At 40.2% G+C, this 18,376-nt stretch overlaps 1 protein-coding gene across 4 annotated transcripts in view; it reads right to left on the bottom strand.

The window, feature by feature from the left end:
* The window catches only part of sema3c (sema domain, immunoglobulin domain (Ig), short basic domain, secreted, (semaphorin) 3C), a 45,432-nt gene extending 36,370 nt beyond the window's left edge, over window positions 1–9,062 (bottom strand). Inside the window, exons 1-2 of one of the 4 annotated variants that reach the window (XM_086268456.1) lie at window positions 8,883–9,062; window positions 4,646–4,821 (exon numbers count right to left, since the gene is read on the bottom strand). In XM_086268456.1, the coding sequence (XP_086124582.1) occupies window positions 4,646–4,781 (136 nt within the window). In that variant the 5' untranslated portion in view covers window positions 4,782–4,821; window positions 8,883–9,062. Of the gene's footprint in view, window positions 1–4,645; window positions 4,822–7,504; window positions 7,630–8,882 lie in introns of those variants that run through there. The other 3 variants (XM_086268457.1, XM_086268459.1, XM_086268458.1) reach the window with 3 other exon arrangements.
* Between the last annotated feature and the right edge of the window lie 9,314 nt (window positions 9,063–18,376).

Raw genomic sequence — 18,376 nt, 5'->3', positions numbered from 1 at the left:
TTGGAGACTGTGTCTCATAGCTGCATGCGGTTCAGAAAGCTGGAAAAGCACATAGCTTTAACAATGACTCATTGAAAAGTTTGCTACTTAAATGCAATCAAGTCAAAGAATGCACAATCAGGCACTTAACATTAGCACACACTCACTCACTCTGTTAGGTTTACTGACATGCACACGCTCACTCACACCATGTAAACATCCTCAACAGACAGCATGAACAGCACTATATCTGTATGAACAAATGGGGGGTGAGGGGATGCAGAAATGACTCATGAAAGGGAGCGTATCCGCACGTCGACGCCTGCTTCCTGATCTCTGTGCCTGGTTCTGGTTCAGGCCGTGGCACGTGTGGCTCATACCAGTGCGATTTAACTGCAGACATCATTTTAATCAATCTGCCCTTGGTCTCAGCCAGGCTCTCAAACATGTGTGCACCAAAATCTACATTTAACACAAAAGCATACGGCCCATTCACTTTCAAATAAACATTGCTTCATGGCTTGACATTCCAAACGTATAGACTTGTAAGTTAATACTGTATTGAATATGGAAGTTTTCCAGAACAGCGGGAGACTGTTGATGAGGGTAAATGATCCCGATCGTAAACACAGACCGCTGCCCCATCTGCCTACCAGGGAGATAAATGAGCCGGAAAGACATTTGGCACCAGTTAGGCCAACCTCTGATACAGTAGCAGAACAAGTAAGCGGCACATTACTGAATAGTAGCTTATTTTAAATAACACATCTTACAGTTTCAAAGTTTATACAGCATAATAATGTCTCCCACAAGTATGCAGAAACCTATTTACAGTGCACCACCCAATATTTAAACCACGTTTTGAATCACAGGAGTATTTTAGTGTAGTAGTAGTATTTTGTGAGATACCCACAGCAAACCTATGTTGATTTGGTTTGGCTCAACCACGCAGCAGCCTCAGGGGTTGAAAAATTGAAGCGGACAAAAACAGTTGCTCTTGCGGCCACTTGAGGCTGACTCCAAAAGTGTGTCGTTCCCAGTAGACATCCATGCTAACGAGCCCAGATTTACAGCAGAAATTAACATGTTTTAGGCTGGTACAGAACATCTCTGTAGCTTTATAGGCAATTTCCTCCATAAAACCATGTCTGGTGTCTGTGCTGCTGAATGATCACGATGCTCACTTAATGTATGGGGCATTAAAAATGTATTAAAGCTTAAAGATATGGCTAAAGTTTGATCTTGCTCAGCATTCAGTTTTAGTAAATGAATGGATTTTAATTATAGGGTGGGAGTACCTCAGGAGGTAGATCACTGGCTTCGTGCCTAATATCCTTGGACAAGGTACTAACTCCAATTCCAAATTGCTCTTTAATGAATGTATCTGAATGTTAGACAGAAAGCACTTAAGCATAAAAAAGTGCTTGATTGAAAAAAGGTTGAGAATAGGTTGTTTGAGCGCTCTGGTAGAGTAGAAAAGCACTTTATATAAACTACGCAGTTTTCACTTCTCACTGTCCAGGGTTAATGTGGTGAAGGTGCATATTTAACTTTGTGGCTTGTTGAAAGGGCACTTTTACCTCCCAGTATCAAGCATTACTGCAGCTGCGGCCTCAGGGCACCGAGGCTTGGCTTCTTGAAAAGGTCTTAGAACTTAATGTCATGGATTGGAAACGAAAATCAATTTTAACTTTGTTCCGATGAGACCAAATCTATAGTAACAACACTGCAGACATTGATCTGAAAGTTGGAGGATTTCTTTGTCTGAGAGCAATTAAGTTTCTCCTCGAAATCTGTAGTCTCTCAGCATTTCAGCCTGATTCTGAAACAGCACATGCATCAAACATAGCATAAAGCAGGCCAAAATAAATGTTGAGAGAACAATAGATACTTAAAGCAACTGAAGGGGAGTATAGCAATTATCTTTTATCACACTTGGTATCCCTAAATAGTTTTGCTATAAGCAAAGGAGGCCTCTGTTTATTATCCACGGCACGGAATAGAAAAGCACCACTTGAGAGTTTATTATTTGGGTTAGCTGCATTTTTCACTGTTTATTATGCGTTTTTAATTGCGGTCTGGCTGCATTCGCTTGAAGAGTGCAAGAGCAAAAGGAGAGCGGGAGAGAGGAATGTTGGAGACAGCAACTTCTCTGCAGGACGTGAGGCTACACCGGGAGTCCCACAAACCTGCCTTACCCCCGGATTGGATTTCAGCAGTGACACGAGGAGGAAAAGGGAAAGGGATATTCAAGTGTTGTGAAATGATCTATGTGCAGTTTAGCCACTGGTTTATTTTTTTTGTTTAGTTTGCTCCAGCTCACAGTAATTAACTGGTCCTCACATCTGGGAGCAGAAGAATCCAGACTGAATGACTGACCTTTTAAACACCCAGCAGGTGCCAAAACACCTGTGCTGTCCTCCCCGCTGGGACACCAGTCTCCTATACATCTTCCATGACTCTTCATTTATCTTTCTGGCTGCTTTGGACTGAGCACATACTGCCTGACTTGTTCCTCCCCCGTGTTTTTGTAAAAAATGAGCCTCCACCTTGCTCTCTGTAAGACCCTCCTTGCATCTGGTGTTCAGCCATGCCAAACTTTCTTCCAGCAACCAAGAGTTCAAAATGCTTTCTGAGTCAAAAACACAGCTGTTTACTTTTGACTTGGTGTTACTGTTACTTGACTTACTCTTACTGACACTCTGAGATGACTGCTTTTGACCAAAACCTTCCATGTTGTTATTCTTTGGATCAAAATCCTATTTTTAATGTATTACTGGCAAACACCTTGGTCCTCTGCACTCCCAGTGAACCTATATTAAGTGCATTGTCTCAGACAGGGCTGCTCTTTGTAAAGTCAGTGTCACAACTGCTCAAGCACTTGAGTACTTGAGAATGTCCCCCAATTCCAGGCATATTTGTAAAGAGCAGCGATACACAGAGACTAAAGGTAAAAGTAGGACACTGGACACTTTTTAGCACAGCTTTTTCACATATTGTTGGGAGACTGCGACTGATCTACTCTGGTTCATTTACGCTAACATAAATGACACACAGGGCATACTTGTGCCAGTGTAAGCAGGAAACAGATGGTTGCTTGCTAATAGAAAATACTACAGAGCAAGGATGGCAAAAGCAAAAAGAGTTTTTTTGCTTGGAACTAGGTAACACAAGGATATAAGGCAGTTATAGCAGGGGAAAACATAGCTTGGAAGCTGTTACAGACAAAATATGGCAGCATATTAGAGGAGCACCCACAGAAAAATGGTAAAAAAAAATGCTATGTGAGCCCAGCTTTAATGACCCTTCAGGACTCGATTAGGCCATGAACACAGGTGTCCAATTGCATCACATGTGAATATTATACAGATAAGCACTCATCAAAGATCAAGTCCTGAGCTGGTTTAGGAATTAATGTGCTTCAGATAGCGTGCTTGAAACTCTCCATTTATGGTCCTCCCTGTAGTGAAAAACTCTTTCACTAAGCAAAACAAATCTAATCTAATCCACACGTAGAAAGAGACTCAATCATTCAAGGCAGACTGATTTTCAGCATGGCCACCTAAGACCTTTTTAGGTGGCTGTTTGGAAACAATAACGAGAAAAGAGTTGAATAAATAATGTGACCAAAGATACGAACGATAGCGATGTCAGCTTTTTTGCTGTCATTAGTTTGGGCTTTTTTTTTCTTAAAGATGGCAGTCACATTTAACAACTCAGAGGTTGCAGAGCAGAGACAGTCTGGATCTGGACCACAGACTGGTTCATTTATTTGGAATGAAGCAATAAGCAAAAGGAAAAAAACATGAAACCATAAAAGGGAAAGAAATAGAGAAGAAGAAATGAGAATGAAAGAGGAGGAAATTGAACTTTGAAGAGTGTGTTTCTGGGCCAAAACTGGGAAAAATCTAGAAAAAGGGAACAAAATAAAACTACACCTGCTTTAGACTTACACTGCGAGGCTGCAGTCACTATCTGAGTGCAGAAACCTTGCTGATGGACAGCCTCAGCTGCTCTGTGCTGCCTAATCCACATCGAGAGGTACTGAAAGGTGATCAAACGTATCCTTCGGCTCCTGCACACTATCCCTCTATTGCAAAAAGGTTACGGCACCACTAGCTCAGGGGTATGAGTGATCCACTATCCCTTCCATGGATACACGCAAACATGCAGACAGACACATGCACAAAAATCAAACCTCCCCATCCAACCAAAAGAGAATTCAAGAATCCCCAAAATAATCTGTGTCCAGAGAAATAAATGAATAAAACAGGAGAATCAAAACCAGAGGCAGCAACAATGCCCACATGCCCACAGCACAGAGTGGTATGATTAAAGTTTAACTAGGAACAGATACAGGGTAGCTCTGACAGGCGGTGCCACCTCCTCCCTTTGGTAGACACACAGGAAGACAATGGATAGACAAGGACTGTCCACAGATGGAAATTTAAGGCCTGGGGCATATTGGATTATATAGAAGAAAAGGTTTCAAACTCTGATCCATCAAACAAGAATAAACAACTAAATAAATCTTCTAGCATAGTTGCTAAAGATCCCAGGTGAGTCCTATTCCACTCTGTTATAATGTACAGACTTAGCATCAGTTTAGCTTCATTACACCAGAAGATAATCATTACAATTAAGTTGATGAGTATTTTTTTCTTACCTTCAAAGGAAAGGAAGACTCTTGGCAGAGGCTGCGGGAGGCTGGAGACCCCGGTGCAGAGGAAAGAGAGAGCCAGGAAGGAAAACGCCATGGCTGACACCAGAGGTGGCCTGGCCAACCCCTCCGGCCTGCCCATAACTGCACCACTCAGGAACCAAAGCCAGTCACCACTGCTGCTGGAGAGAGGTTTTGGAGAGAAAATAGTGAATTCTGAGAACACGTTTCCTCATACTTCTTCAGGTTAACGACATTCATGTGCCACCACAGGTATTGTAACAAAAATGGCTTATGTACCACAAAAATACCTAAGATATGTCTCAAATGATGTCCTGGTTCAATATAGAGTTAGCATTTTCTTCACATACTATTTTAAGTAGGATTTACCAGGTCAATCATAGTGCATATTCACATATAATCATTAGGAATAAAACACTTTTCATTGTGGTAACTGGGGGGAGGCTTCTGAAGAACATTGCAATTAACCTTTGATGTAGCAAGTTAAAGGTTAGCAAGTTATCCACAAGGTCATATGCAATAAAGATTTACAAAACTATGTGCACTTTCGGCAAACTTTGTGGAAGTGGAAACCACCATGCAAGGACCAGGAAAATTCTTAATAGCTATCCATAGAAAATGTAAATCATTTGGCTTTTTTGCAACACATGGAAAAATTGTTGCTAGAAGGTTACTAGAAAGTTAGTACTACTTAAGAAATTGACTGAAACCACTGGTGGACATGTTCATCAATACAGTAGCTGTGGATGACTGTTGCTCCAGTGGTAAAGCTAGTTGGTCAGTGGCTTGATCACTGATTCCTCCAGTCGGTGTGCTGAAGTATTCTTGGACAAGATACTGAACCTTAAGTTGCCCCTGATGCATTAATTGGAGTACAAGTGTGTTTGTGAATGTTAGAAAGCACTTATGAATGTGTTGCATGATTATTTGTATGATTTTGGTGAATGGGAGTTTAGCAATGTTACCAAAATGTTGCTGGAGGTTTACAAGAGATTACAAATCTAATAGTCTTGTTTTAGCTCTGGTTTGGCATTCATTAATTCCTGACAGAGACATTTGGCTCATTAACCAGCAAACATACAAGTAGCTGAGGCCTTGAAATGATTTATAGCTTTATCTATCTGAGATTCGGTATGCATTATGGGTTTATGCACAACAGAGAGTTAGTTGATGGCTTATTTCAAGCAGTAAATTTCAAAATGGAACTGATTTGATGTATAGGTTACATAGCAGTGCAGCATCAAACTTTGTGACAACCAGTGAAGCCATTAAATTGAATGTAGTCAATTTAATGGCTCTTAATCTTCAGCTTAATGCAGCCCAATTACAGTGACTATATATGACATATGAAGACTGGTTAATTGGTACCACCCAGTGGGATCAAGATTTGAAATGTGATTTTTTTTTAAAATGATGACAACACCCTACAGCATACAGCACACTGCTAGTTTCAACAGCTAATGCATCAGTTTCACTGATCTAGAAATGCTGAGTTACAGAGAGAAGCACTGAACAAACAACACTGAGTAAAGAAAGAGATAAAAAACAACAACATGTCAGTTAAATCCCATCATTGCTTTATCCTCGCAAATGTACGGCTCTTAAATATGGATGAGTGAAATCTGCACAAAAGAGCTGCTGGAGAAACTCTCGCCACAGCCTCTTCTCATTCCTTTTCCATAACGGGACAAGAGCAGCTCAATTATTGATAGAGGCAGGTACTGTACTGCCTGTGAGGCGCTAACTCCTGCAATGAAACACTCCGCTGCTGGAGAACGGCCGGGCTGTTTTTAACCACTCATTTGGCCGCTCCACCACCTGTGCTGTGCAAAACCACATCGCACTAGACATAAAACAAAAATGACCCTTTCACATGCAAAAACAAAATAAAAATTTCACAGACTAAATCTCTGATGTCATGCCTTATGGATGTGCAATAAAAAATTGATGGCCAAGAGATAAGAAAGCTGCAAGTTCGCTATGAAAATTTCAGTTTGGGGGTGTGGTGTACAAATAGGTTAAAATATGCGTGTGAGGTGGAGTGCAGCATGACTGATATACAGCTTAAGTGGAATTCTGGTGTTCAGGTGCATAAGGATAACATATGGAGGACTGCTGGGGGATGAGATGTCTTTGGCTGCACTTGAGAGAAATAAACCAGCACGGGGCATTACCAGACGGCCCCAGCTGCTGTAACTGCAGCCCTTCTCCTGCTGCATCATCCACACAGCCTCACACATGCACGCACACCCTCCCCTTCAAGCTCAGGCATTCACACAACTTGCCCTGCTCTGGCTTCCGTCCCCAAAAGATCTGGTCCCTGAAAAAACTGGTCAGTTTGTACATAAAGTCCGATGTGCTGCAATTCTGGAATATTGCACAGTGAGATTTCCACCTTCGTCATAATACAATTACAGCAGTTTTTGCAAATCCTCCAAGTCTTAGAATATCGAGTATAAAATGAAACAGTTAAGTTTGTGCTAAAAGCAGAACATTGGTAAAATTACTTAAGTCTAAAGACTCAAGACTTTGCAGCATGCTGTCTTTTTCATTTATAGCTTCTAGACTTCATCAGGTCAAATATCAAACTTGAATATTTTTCACAGCGTTCCAGCTTTAGGTAAGTTTTCCTTTAGGTATGACTTGAATGTTTATAAGTATACAGATGGTGCAAAAATGGTGCAAAAACATTTTGTACCAAACCTTGTCCATGTGCCATCTTTCATAAAAAAAGCATACTACAGTTGATATTTTAGAAAGCAAGATCCTTGAAAATAAAATTTAGAGACAACCCTAATTTTTTAAGTGAGAACTACATTTCCCCATATTTTTAGGTGGACTGACCTTTTGAGCTGCCAAGCTTCCACACCTACCACTCCCTGCTCCCTTCAGAGAGTTGGTGATCTCCCCACGGAGAGGCTCTGGTATAGAAATGTTGGTCTCACAGCTGCTAAACTCATCCTCAAGGGAGTCTCATGTGCATACTGTGATATCCCCAAGCGGTTGTGTTCCGACACTTTGCTATGCCACACTAAATACATGAATGAGCTCACTCTCCCTCACACTCAAGGAGCACTGTAACGCTCCCCTCGACGAAAGGGTTTCACAGTAAAGGATGTTTTCCTATTTGTTGCCATGAACAAAAATAATAAATTCTGCAATTAATTTCTCTGAGCTCTTCGGACGAGAAATTCCAGGGCGTCAGTGTGCCAGGAAATCTCTGTAACACCAATTAAATGTCTTCTCACAAAGCAGGTCAGTGAAGTGAGCGAATAGTTACATTTCCAGTGAGGTGTAACGATTATTGTGTTTATTGTGCTCATTGCTTGGCTGGCAGCCTAATGAATTTTCCATTTTGCCATTTTGGAGGCTCAAAAACTAATATTGATGAAAGTGGAAAACTGCATGGATTATCGCTCCCATCTGCTCCTATTAATGCTTTAAACACATGAACCCAAATCAGCTGTGAGACGAGTGGGGACGAGTCCTCCCGGTTGGAATCAATTTGGCATTTTGATCAATACAGGAAAAATTAAAATCACAATGATAAAGAAGTTTTGTCCTAGCAGGACGGTGTGCGTTCATACCACACCCTGTCATTCGGTTGTCAGCAGCTCTATTACAGCCACACATTCCCCTGCACACATGACCAGCAGGCACAGCTAAAAGTGTATATTTCAACTCTTAAACTTCACACAAGCACATTGACTAAGATTAATCTTCTGATTTCAAACCCTGTGACTGACCACAACTTTTTTTTAAAGCTCTAAATAAAGAATCTATATAGTTATAGACAGATGCTGGTGGAGACTTAAACCAAAGATTTAAGCCTTTTTAGATGAACGAGGAACTAAAAAATGTTCATAAAGTCATGTTTTCCATTTTACTGGCTGCAGCGTAATAACCAGCCACAGTGTATTTAAAAGGAATTGTTCACCAAGCACATGAGTGGAAAATAAAGCATGACACAGAAGTCTGATGTAATACCACACATGATCTCAGAGAAGCACCAAGTCATAGAGTTTACTTGCAGCTTTTTTTTAAACTAATTCTCACTGGTGGGACTCTGCACCTGTTAGCCTGCTGCCTACCACCTCCTCTCTGCATCCACTGCGAGATCCACTCCACTGCATAAAAAGTACAGTGTGGTACAGGCAGTACAGGCAGGTAAACCTTCTACCTTTAGAAAAAGGAACACATCAGACCTTTGCCAGTGACTCACCTCTCAGGAGCTTCCTCCGATGCTGGTCCAAGTTTCGGAAGGCAGGATCGTATTTCTCGCCTGTTTCTAGTATCCTGTAATAACACCAAAGAAGAAAAATGCTGCTATTCCATCTAAGTGCTCAGAGAGCAGACTTGACTGAGAGAGCACAGGAGAGAGGAGAGGAGAGGAGAGAGGGAGGAGAACGAAAAGACAGAGAGAGCGGGTGTCCTATTACACACTCTTCACTGAAGTCCCCCCTCCTCCTCCTCCTCTTCCTCCTCCCCACCCCTCCTTTCCACGATCGTCCTCCCTCTCTCCGTTAACTAGACAGCAAACAGATCACATGCGCAGCTTAAAACATCAGAGAGGCAGAGGACGTTTACCTCACCACAGTAAGAGGGTGAAGCCCGAAAAGGTCAGGCACACTCACATCACAAACAGATTGCATTGCTTTTAATCTGTGGGTGATCCACTAGTTAGATTGCCTCCAGTGATACCAACGAAATCAGATGTTTTCTGCTCCTTTCCACTTTTATGGGCCTTTTTTGTTTTCCACTGGGAAACAAACTATTTTAATTACTGGGTACTTGAAACTTTGCAAATCAAATAATCGTCAGATAAGAAGCATTTTCTCTCTGAAGATGGTTCAAATATGAACTACAGTCATGCTCACCACTATGCATGACATCACTAAAGTCAGGTGATGTCTGTGTAGTCAGCTGTTATGTTAAATATGACCCACATTGCCCAATAAGTATAGCAATAGTATTGATGGTCTCTTTTAGCACTTGCCTGAAAGTGATGGGAACATATTGAGTTTGCAGATCATGAACAGAATTATGACCATGAACAAAAGAAACTGTGGGATTTTTAGAAAGATCTCAACATCAATAAAGATTTCACTTTGTTTTTTACTAAATTTAAGGGGTTTTCATCTAATCTGGACATCAGGGGAACACCTATAAGCCAATATAAGTGCCATGCTTCAGAAGAGCATTGCCACCCTCTGAGCAAACTGACTATCTTGGATGAAAAAGAAAGAATATTACTTTGTTTTTTTCCATCAAAGTCTTTGAAAAGACAAAGAGCAGTATAAAAGTGATATTTTTCTCTTACCCTTGTTATTTATCCGGTACACAAATATGATTCACAACAGGCATGAAAACAGAACCACTCTAAAGTGTGCAGATGACTCTTGTTATTGTTAGTCCAGCTCCAGGATAATGAGACCAGCCAGGGCCTGTCATTGATTACTGTGTTAAATATCACGATCTTCAGTTAAACATATATGACAAGAGATATGATCACTGATTCTTAGAAAATATACTCATACACAAGATTAAATCATTAATGGAAAGATGTTAGGGGAATGTTCTCACATTTAGAAATCTCTTAACTCCAAACTGAACTGAACAAACGGTGCAGCTGTGCATAAAAAAAGGCACCAATGTCTGTTGAGTTTGAGGAAACTTTCCAAAATCCACATTGATAATTTTATTTCGAGTCTGTTTTATTCTCTTCCTTGGTTCCATGGTTTGGATACATATCTGTAAAGAACAAAAGCAGATTAAATCAACTTGTTAAATGGTTAAAAGAGGCCACAGCTGAGCCCAGCGTCCCCGAGCACCAGACAGTCACAGCAGTAGGCTGGCTCTATTATATTTGATCACTCGCACTTTTCACACTGAGCTCCAGTTTCCAGCCTTTCAGTCCCAAAGTTCAGAACAACAAGGTTTAAAAACAGCTTTGTTCCAGATTCTCCATTATTATTTATTAATTTTTATTCCTCACTATGTTGCGTATGCTTGTCTGTTGTCTGTGTTTGTGTTGAAAAAGTGCACGTCAGGATGGATGACTCATTTTACTGCAGACCAGATGTACCAGCGGGTGCAAATAAAGTAACCTGAACCTGAACTTGAATGTGTAGCGATTCTGATAAATTGAAAAAAATCACTGTTAACACACAGTTACTTTAAATGAGCTCAGTGAGGAAAGCTTGGCCAGCATGGGAAGCTTATAAAGCTATATTGTGTAAGTAAACCCTGCCAAACCTGCTTCAACGTAATTATTTATTCCAGTACAGATTTTGCAGCTTCAACTCAAGGCGTCAGGAAGACTTGGCCCTAAACCCGAGCGCTACAGTATGTAACATCAGGTACCACTCACAGCAAGCCTTTGATTTAACCTTGTTTCCACACTAAGCTGCAGAGAGATACCATGCAGTTTCGATTTTTGTAAAATTCATGTGAAAAGGTGTTTTTTTTTCTTCCCCCTTAGCTGGGTGTCACATGTCACTTCAGTGCAGGTATATGAGGCAGGATGTTAAGGATTTTCCACTTTAGCACAGGGGTTTCATGGAAATATTTGAGCAGATTGCTAAAAATCAGAGCACAGGAAAGAGAAAATAAAAGGTGGTGTGTGAGCCAGTTCTCTGATGAATACATCTGATGGTAAGAAAAAGTAAAACAGGGGGAGGAAAGAGAGGATCACTGGTGGCTCAGACAGGAGGAAATAATTACCCCTCTCCTTGACAATGGAGCCAGATTTACGCCTCTCCAATTAAAGTGTCAGGATGGCCCGCTAGAGGGGTGCAGGTTTTTCATTGGTGCATGAAGACTATATTGCAAGGTCCTCATAGGTGGAGGAGGAGAAGAATAGAAAGAGGTGGGTGAGAGCAAAATTGAGATGAGGCGTATCTTTTACGGTCCCCGTGACAGAGCCGCAGCAGTAAATTAACTTGATGAGAGTGGAGAGCCAAAGTGGGGGTGACAAATGGCAGACAGGTGTGCTGTCTGACATGACATATGATTATAGAGGACTTTGTCATACAGTAAGTGATTGTAAAAGAGATGAATTTGGTCCAATGTTTTTATCTTTTATTCCCAAATATTATGATAAGTGTCTTGAGTCTGGCCACTTAGCGTCCAGTCAGAGTCTCTGTTACACAGACTGTATCTGACAAGCGCTGTGCTGTGTTTCTGTGCGTGAAATGGTCTTCTCACTTAATCTCTCGGCCATGCACACATGTGCCTTTGAAAAAAACCTGCCCCTAGTTAACGGTGCAGATGTTATGCATTTGTCATGCTGATGTTAAAAGCACAGACCAAGGTTAGGGGAGGACCTCCTATGGCGTTCGCCTTATCACATGCACATTTAAACACTTGCCAACTCACATGGTCGGCACTAACACATTAATATACTGTCAGCACCAGTGTTATGTTTGATTCTTTTAGCTTCTTCTTCTCTTTTTCCTTTTACAGTTTTGTATTCGATGACTTTAAAAAACACAGTTAACTGAACACAGTAAAGCCCGCATATATTGAGCTATTTGTTTTTTTATGTTACTATCAAATGTTTCAGATCTTCAGTAGATTTTAATATCAAACAAAGATAATCGACGTAAAAAGTAAAAATTCAGTTTTTAAATGATGATTTAATTCATTAAGGGGAAAAAAGCTATCCAAACCTATCTAGCCAAAATAAAGTATTTAGTATTCAATCATGTATTAACTGTGATTAATCAAATGTGTTGGAAAGCTGAATTTAGTTTGACTAGCCTGATTACTCCTACTACTACTCCAAGAGCCTATTGATGACTCATCCAGGAGGGGAAAAAAGAAACTAGAACAACATCTAAAGGACTGCAGGCCTCGCTTGTCTCATTTAAGGTCAGGGCTCATGATTCAGCAATAAGAAAGAGAGATCACAAAGACTTGTCTCGTATTTGACACAAAAACATCCTGATGATCCCAGAGACTACTGGGAAAATATTCAGTGGAAGGACGATTGCACGAGCAGCCATAGTTGATGGAAGCATGAATTCTGCTCTCTACCATAAGATCCTGAAGGAGATTGTTTGGACATGGATTCGCCTCCTGAAGGTCAAGCAGAGTTGGGTTATGGAGCAGGACAATTATCCAAAACGGACCAGCAAGTCCACCTACGAATGACTTAAAACACGAAGCTAAGCAAAGGTTTTTGACTGGCCTACACAAGGTCTCAGATTGAGATGCTTTAGCAGGCCCGTTATTCTCCAATGTAAAACTATTCTGCAAAAACAAGTGGACCGAAATACTTCCAAAGCGATGTAAAAGGCTGAAAAAACAAAAACAAAAAACCAGTGCATATTTTTTGTGCCTTAACTTCTAAATTCTTAGGTTAATTTTAAGTTAATAATTACAGTTGGAATCACATTACATTTTATTGTTTGTATTTGCTTATGATTTCCTCCTGGATTGTTCTTTTATTCTGTTTCTGGGAAGCTGATTTAGAGAAGTTCATTACTAATCTAAAGTAAAAATAAAAAATAAACACAAATTACACAAATTACAACTAACATAAAGTTCTAAGTGTGAACATGGCAGATTTCCCTGCTTGATAAAATTACCTTTAAGACATATCTGGGACATCTAAAGACCTACTTTTTCACAAACTTTATGAATATTCTAATTATTTCTATTTCAAAGCTGCTGGGCACAAGAACTCTTCACACAAAAAGTCCTTTCTTAGTGCTGACAGTATCTCAGTGTCTATTCTGACATTTTGTCCAACATTCTTCAAATGCTGTCTGAGAACTTGTAATGAAAGTTCCTATTAAACTTGCATTAGCACAGCAATACCGTGCACTGCTTTTGAACCTCCAACTGATCAGTTGGCCGTGCCACATGCATTTTTTTCTGCATAAGTCAAACCAGATTATTTTTCTCCATCAGGGCAGCTGCTCTGAGTTTACATATGTTCCTTCCATCTGTGGGGCTGTGGCATACTTCTGTGAAAGTGAGGAAAAACAAAAGGCAGAGATGTGAATAATGGCACACTAATTAGCTTGCTAAGCACCAAAGGGCAGATCTGATAAATGCTAAACAGGACTATGCAGAGTCCTTCACGTTCAACAGCTCACTTTGAGAGATTAATCGAGAAGTTTAGTCACCCCTGCAAAAAGAGATGAGGAATTCTGCCAGAGTCACGCTCTGTGTCAAAACATCTGGAGAGAAATCTCTCAGTGCCTCTTTCTCAGCATCTGAAGTCATCAACTGGAATACACGTATTACAGTACAGTGGTGTAAAGGGAGTCTCGAGTATGACTTTCTCTGTGAGAGGGTAATTTTAACAGAAAGATGTCCGCTGTGCATGAGCTCACATTGCAAATTAAACATAATATCCAGCACAGACTGACACAGAAAAGATGAAAACGGCGAGGACAGACAGAAACACTGGTGATGAGCTAAAGAAAGGAAACAATTAGTGAGCTCATTAAAGTGGCTCATTTGTCCACTGACTAATTATTATTTGTTCCGTCTGACCTTGAATCTGCCTGGATGCTCTCATTCAGTTTTTCCACTAAATTTTTTTCCAGTGTTATAATGTGCTCACAGTATAAAGTCACAATTTCTCAAAGAAAAACAGAGATCACTGTAAAATCTATGAATTAAAATAAGTGCATTAATTTACCTGCTATATATGCCATCCTAAACCATTGCTGACTTGGAAAAAATATGCTAATTACTGTCCACTCACAAAGAACAAATTGTCCTAACTTAGCTATCTTAAGTAAACAGTACTGACCGCGTATTAGATTTTACAGTGATGCCCACAATGCTCTGTTCAATGAAATGGTAAGGGTGTGAGAAACCCACATATTTGATCAGGGTCTAACTTATCTTACTGGAGATATCACTTGTTACTTTCCACAATACCTTGTTGGGATTTGTGAATGATAGGACCTGGCTAAAAAGTCTTGGGACATCCCTCATTTCGTCATAACTTTTTTGGAAAATGACAGATGTTTGTAACAATTTATTGAAACTTCTAAACATGTAAAGATAGTATATAAAGTCAGAGAACCTACACCGAGTGAGTTAGAAAGAAAAGCGACTGGACTTCTTTAAGTTTCTTGAAGATGTTTCACCTCTCATCTGAGAAGCTTAAGGTAAGCAGCCTAAACTCTCTTAGCCAAACTTTCTTACAGTTTCTTCAACTAGTCTTCAGAAATAAATCTGGAGGCCTACTTTTGCTCTGTTTGTTGTCAAGATGACCCCACACTGCTTTGCTTTTTTGTGTTTTGAACTCTGGGTAGACCGACCCATGATTGGTGGTTTTCCATGGTGTTATTACTATCCAGGCATGCTTTTATTGCATTGTTATGCTCAAAAATAAAGCCACTGGCAATCAGACACTGCAGCCCTAAACCATGAAAGCTTCCACCTTGTTTTACAGATGGCCACAGACACTGCTCTACTTCTCTCCTGACTTCATCCATATATACTTACAATTACTTACCATAAATGTCACATTTGGATTAATTACTCCATTACTCCAGACCTGTTAGCATAACTCAGCCTTTTCTGCCTGTTTCCCTGCCACAGTGGCTTCTTGACCCCACCCTTTCACTGAGGCTATTTCTGATGAGGTTTCAGTGAACAGTAAATGAATGAACTTAAAGGGCCAGATGCATCTCTTAGGTCTTGTGTCAGGTCTTTGTTGGACTGTGTCTTATTTCCTATTTCGTGATACTGTTCTTCTGCTGTAGATAGTTTGCACAGGGTATTAAGCTAAGCCTCAACTGGTCATGTAGATGGGCTGGACTGAAAATCAATAACATAACCAATATTTAAAGACAAAAACTTGCTCTGAAAGCCTTGAAAAGTGTTGCTCAAGACTACTTTAAAAATGATAAGAAAGTCTATATAAAGAAATGAGTGGTGACTCAAGACTTTTGCATCATACTGAGTATTTTAAGATAACCTGCAAACAAAGCCTGGAAGATTTTAACTCTACGTTCCTTAATGTCGTCAAGATGTGTCAACAATATCAAACTATTAGTATACACTACCTTGTAATTTCCTCTGTAGCTTAAAGCCCCTCTGTCCCAGTTCTACCTGGCACACGGGTAATTTCTCATATATGTCTCTTCTCCCTTCTCTGCACATCATTTCCTGTCTCACACTTTTCCATCTTAGTGGGGGGGAGAAACACTGAATCAAATTAAAAGTTCTCTACTTGAGGCATTAACTTCCAAAGAGGAACTAATACAATCTGGCTATGATTTATCCCCACTTCCTGCTTCTTGTAGCTGCTGTACATGTGCATGTGATACACATTTCCACAGCAGCACAGAGTTCAATCCTCATGTCTTAATAGATTTTATAGTGAACAACACCCACATCTATATCACTCTAATAAACTTAATGAGCTTACATATTGAACAGCCTCTGTTACAGTGATTGTGGCTTTCAGGGGCAGCTTCGAGAAGCCTCAACTGGGATGTACGCTTACTCGTCTGTAAGCCAGTTTCAGGTTATTCTCAAGTTCTCTATCAGGACTTGGAAGTGACATCCAATAGTCATTTCTGATTTTCTGATACAGAAACAGTCTGTCACATTTGAAAATATTTTACAAAGACTGTCTTGAGTTTAGGTTTAGATTTCCCCTAAAGTGGCTTCCAAGAAGGGAAAAAAATATCTTCTCACTGTATGACTGCACATCTGTTTTCTCATGATTAGAGTCATGTCGTGCCTCTTATGCGTGGAATCATTCAAATTCAAGATGCCACTTTTTTATATGCACATCACTGAAAAAAATATTAATAACTGTTTTTTGTTTATCATTTCAAATCAGTATCTCTTGGGGTTTAGCAAGACATATTTGGTATTACTTGAAATTGGAAATCAAGCTCCTTGGATGTAAAAGATAGACCCACTGCTGTAGAGACTGATTACATCTTTGGCAGGCCCTTTTTATGTAATACATCAAGTGGACAACTCAGCCAGCAATATGTTCATTTACCAAAAAAAAAAAAAAACTGTACATATAAATGTATGTGAGAAATGCATGAGATTGCGAGACATATTGATGAATGCAAAATACGATAAGGCATCGTTAAATGAAATCTGTGTGGTATGAGGTGACATTAATTGAAACATCCAGTGCAACAGCTTTTTGTCAAGACCAGGCTGGTAATGCTGGACAACATTCAGTTTAATAACAAAACTTTTTGAGCAGAGGGGATTTTTAATAAACCGCAACAGAGTTCAGTGGTGGGAGGCCAGCATGATATGGATATCTGGCGCATATTCTGGATAAGGCTGATAGTTTGGGGATTACACTGTACCAAGAGGCTCTGTGTTTGGAATGAGTGCTTGGACTTGTGCAAGTGACAGCTGCTGGGAGGAGAGTCCTGGAAGCGGATCCTGGAATAATGGAGTTACTGGAGAGTGGCGAGGTTGTAAGAATGATAGGTTTGGGAGGGCCATTCGCCACAGAACTGGGGATGCACGAGCGGCAGCGCCAGTACAGAGGAAATGGATGGATAAATTGGATATTTGGAAGGCTGATGGTGTTGGATACCATTCAGGTGGTGGATTATTGGATGTCTAATACCCACTGAGACAGTCTCTGGAATAAAGAGCGTATCTCAAGAAAGGGGCTGAGACTAGAGCTTGTAAGGGACATACACAGTAGACTCCAGACAGAAAAAGAAGAGATGTATCCCTAATGAAAGTCAGAATGAAACTGGTGACAGTAAATATAAAATACAGCACATATAAGCAAGAAGAGACACTGACAAAAAGCTTGGGGCTGACATTTTGGGAAAGACAGAGTTTATTATGTCAGAACAATTATTCACACATCCTGGATACATGAAATAAAAGTGCTTGTTTAGTGGAATGTCCTACATCCTTCAATGGCAACACATTTACCCAGATATGCATTTAAATTTGGCCTTACTTGTGAAGCATTAACTCCTTTCTGGCGGCGGATGTTGAAACTGCATAAAGAGGGTGCTGAGGATATTAAGCTAAGCCACTCTGAGGCAGCACAGATGCTCTGGGTGTGGGTCAAATGTGATAAATAAGAGAGACAGCATTCAAATTGATGTAAGTGGTCTTTCGGGCAGGTTTAGCAATGTTTAACAATTTGTTTTTGTTAAATGTCTGAAAGTAGGTTTGATTTGAAGAATCTCAGCAAAAATAGACTGTGAAAAGATCTGTAGATAGTCATAATGAAATCAAGTCTTCATCATTACATACACCTTTGACCTTTTCACTTCCAATGGCTATATATTCAATTTTATCAATGCATGTAATCCTGAAACCCAGGATGGGCTATAATTACATCACATCAACACACTGAAAATTAGGTGAAGGCCATTTTTTTCTGGTTCACATTCTCTTTCTCTGTCTCTCCAGAGACGTTGACACCGTGTATCAGTTGGAAGAACAGAGAAAAAGTAGGTAAAGGCTTTGGAGTGATAGCGAACAATTATAATCATCAATGAATATTAAACCCTACCTAGCTGCTCCTGTTATATATCTTGCAGTTATGCTGGAACTTCTACTTACCTTTTAACAAAGAGTCCAAGTCAATGCTTTTAATTGTGTTTTGAAAATTTGGAAACTGATTCTGCAGCTTCCTCCTGCATATTAACTCTCATTCTTTATGTCTGCTTGTCTTTAAAGAGACACTAACAGGCTCAGTTGGTGCTAGTTTTTAACCCAGTGTAACAAGTGCTC

This window comes from Aulonocara sp. 'chitande type north' Nkhata Bay, linkage group LG17 (assembly GCF_057382095.1).
Source record: "Aulonocara sp. 'chitande type north' Nkhata Bay isolate Kocher_YH1m ecotype deep benthic linkage group LG17, A_spYH_male_GT1.1, whole genome shotgun sequence".
NCBI classification, from domain to species: Eukaryota; Metazoa; Chordata; class Actinopteri; order Cichliformes; family Cichlidae; genus Aulonocara; species Aulonocara sp. 'chitande type north' Nkhata Bay.
Note: the sequence above shows the minus strand (reverse complement) of the source record. Positions and strands in the feature narration are given on the sequence as shown.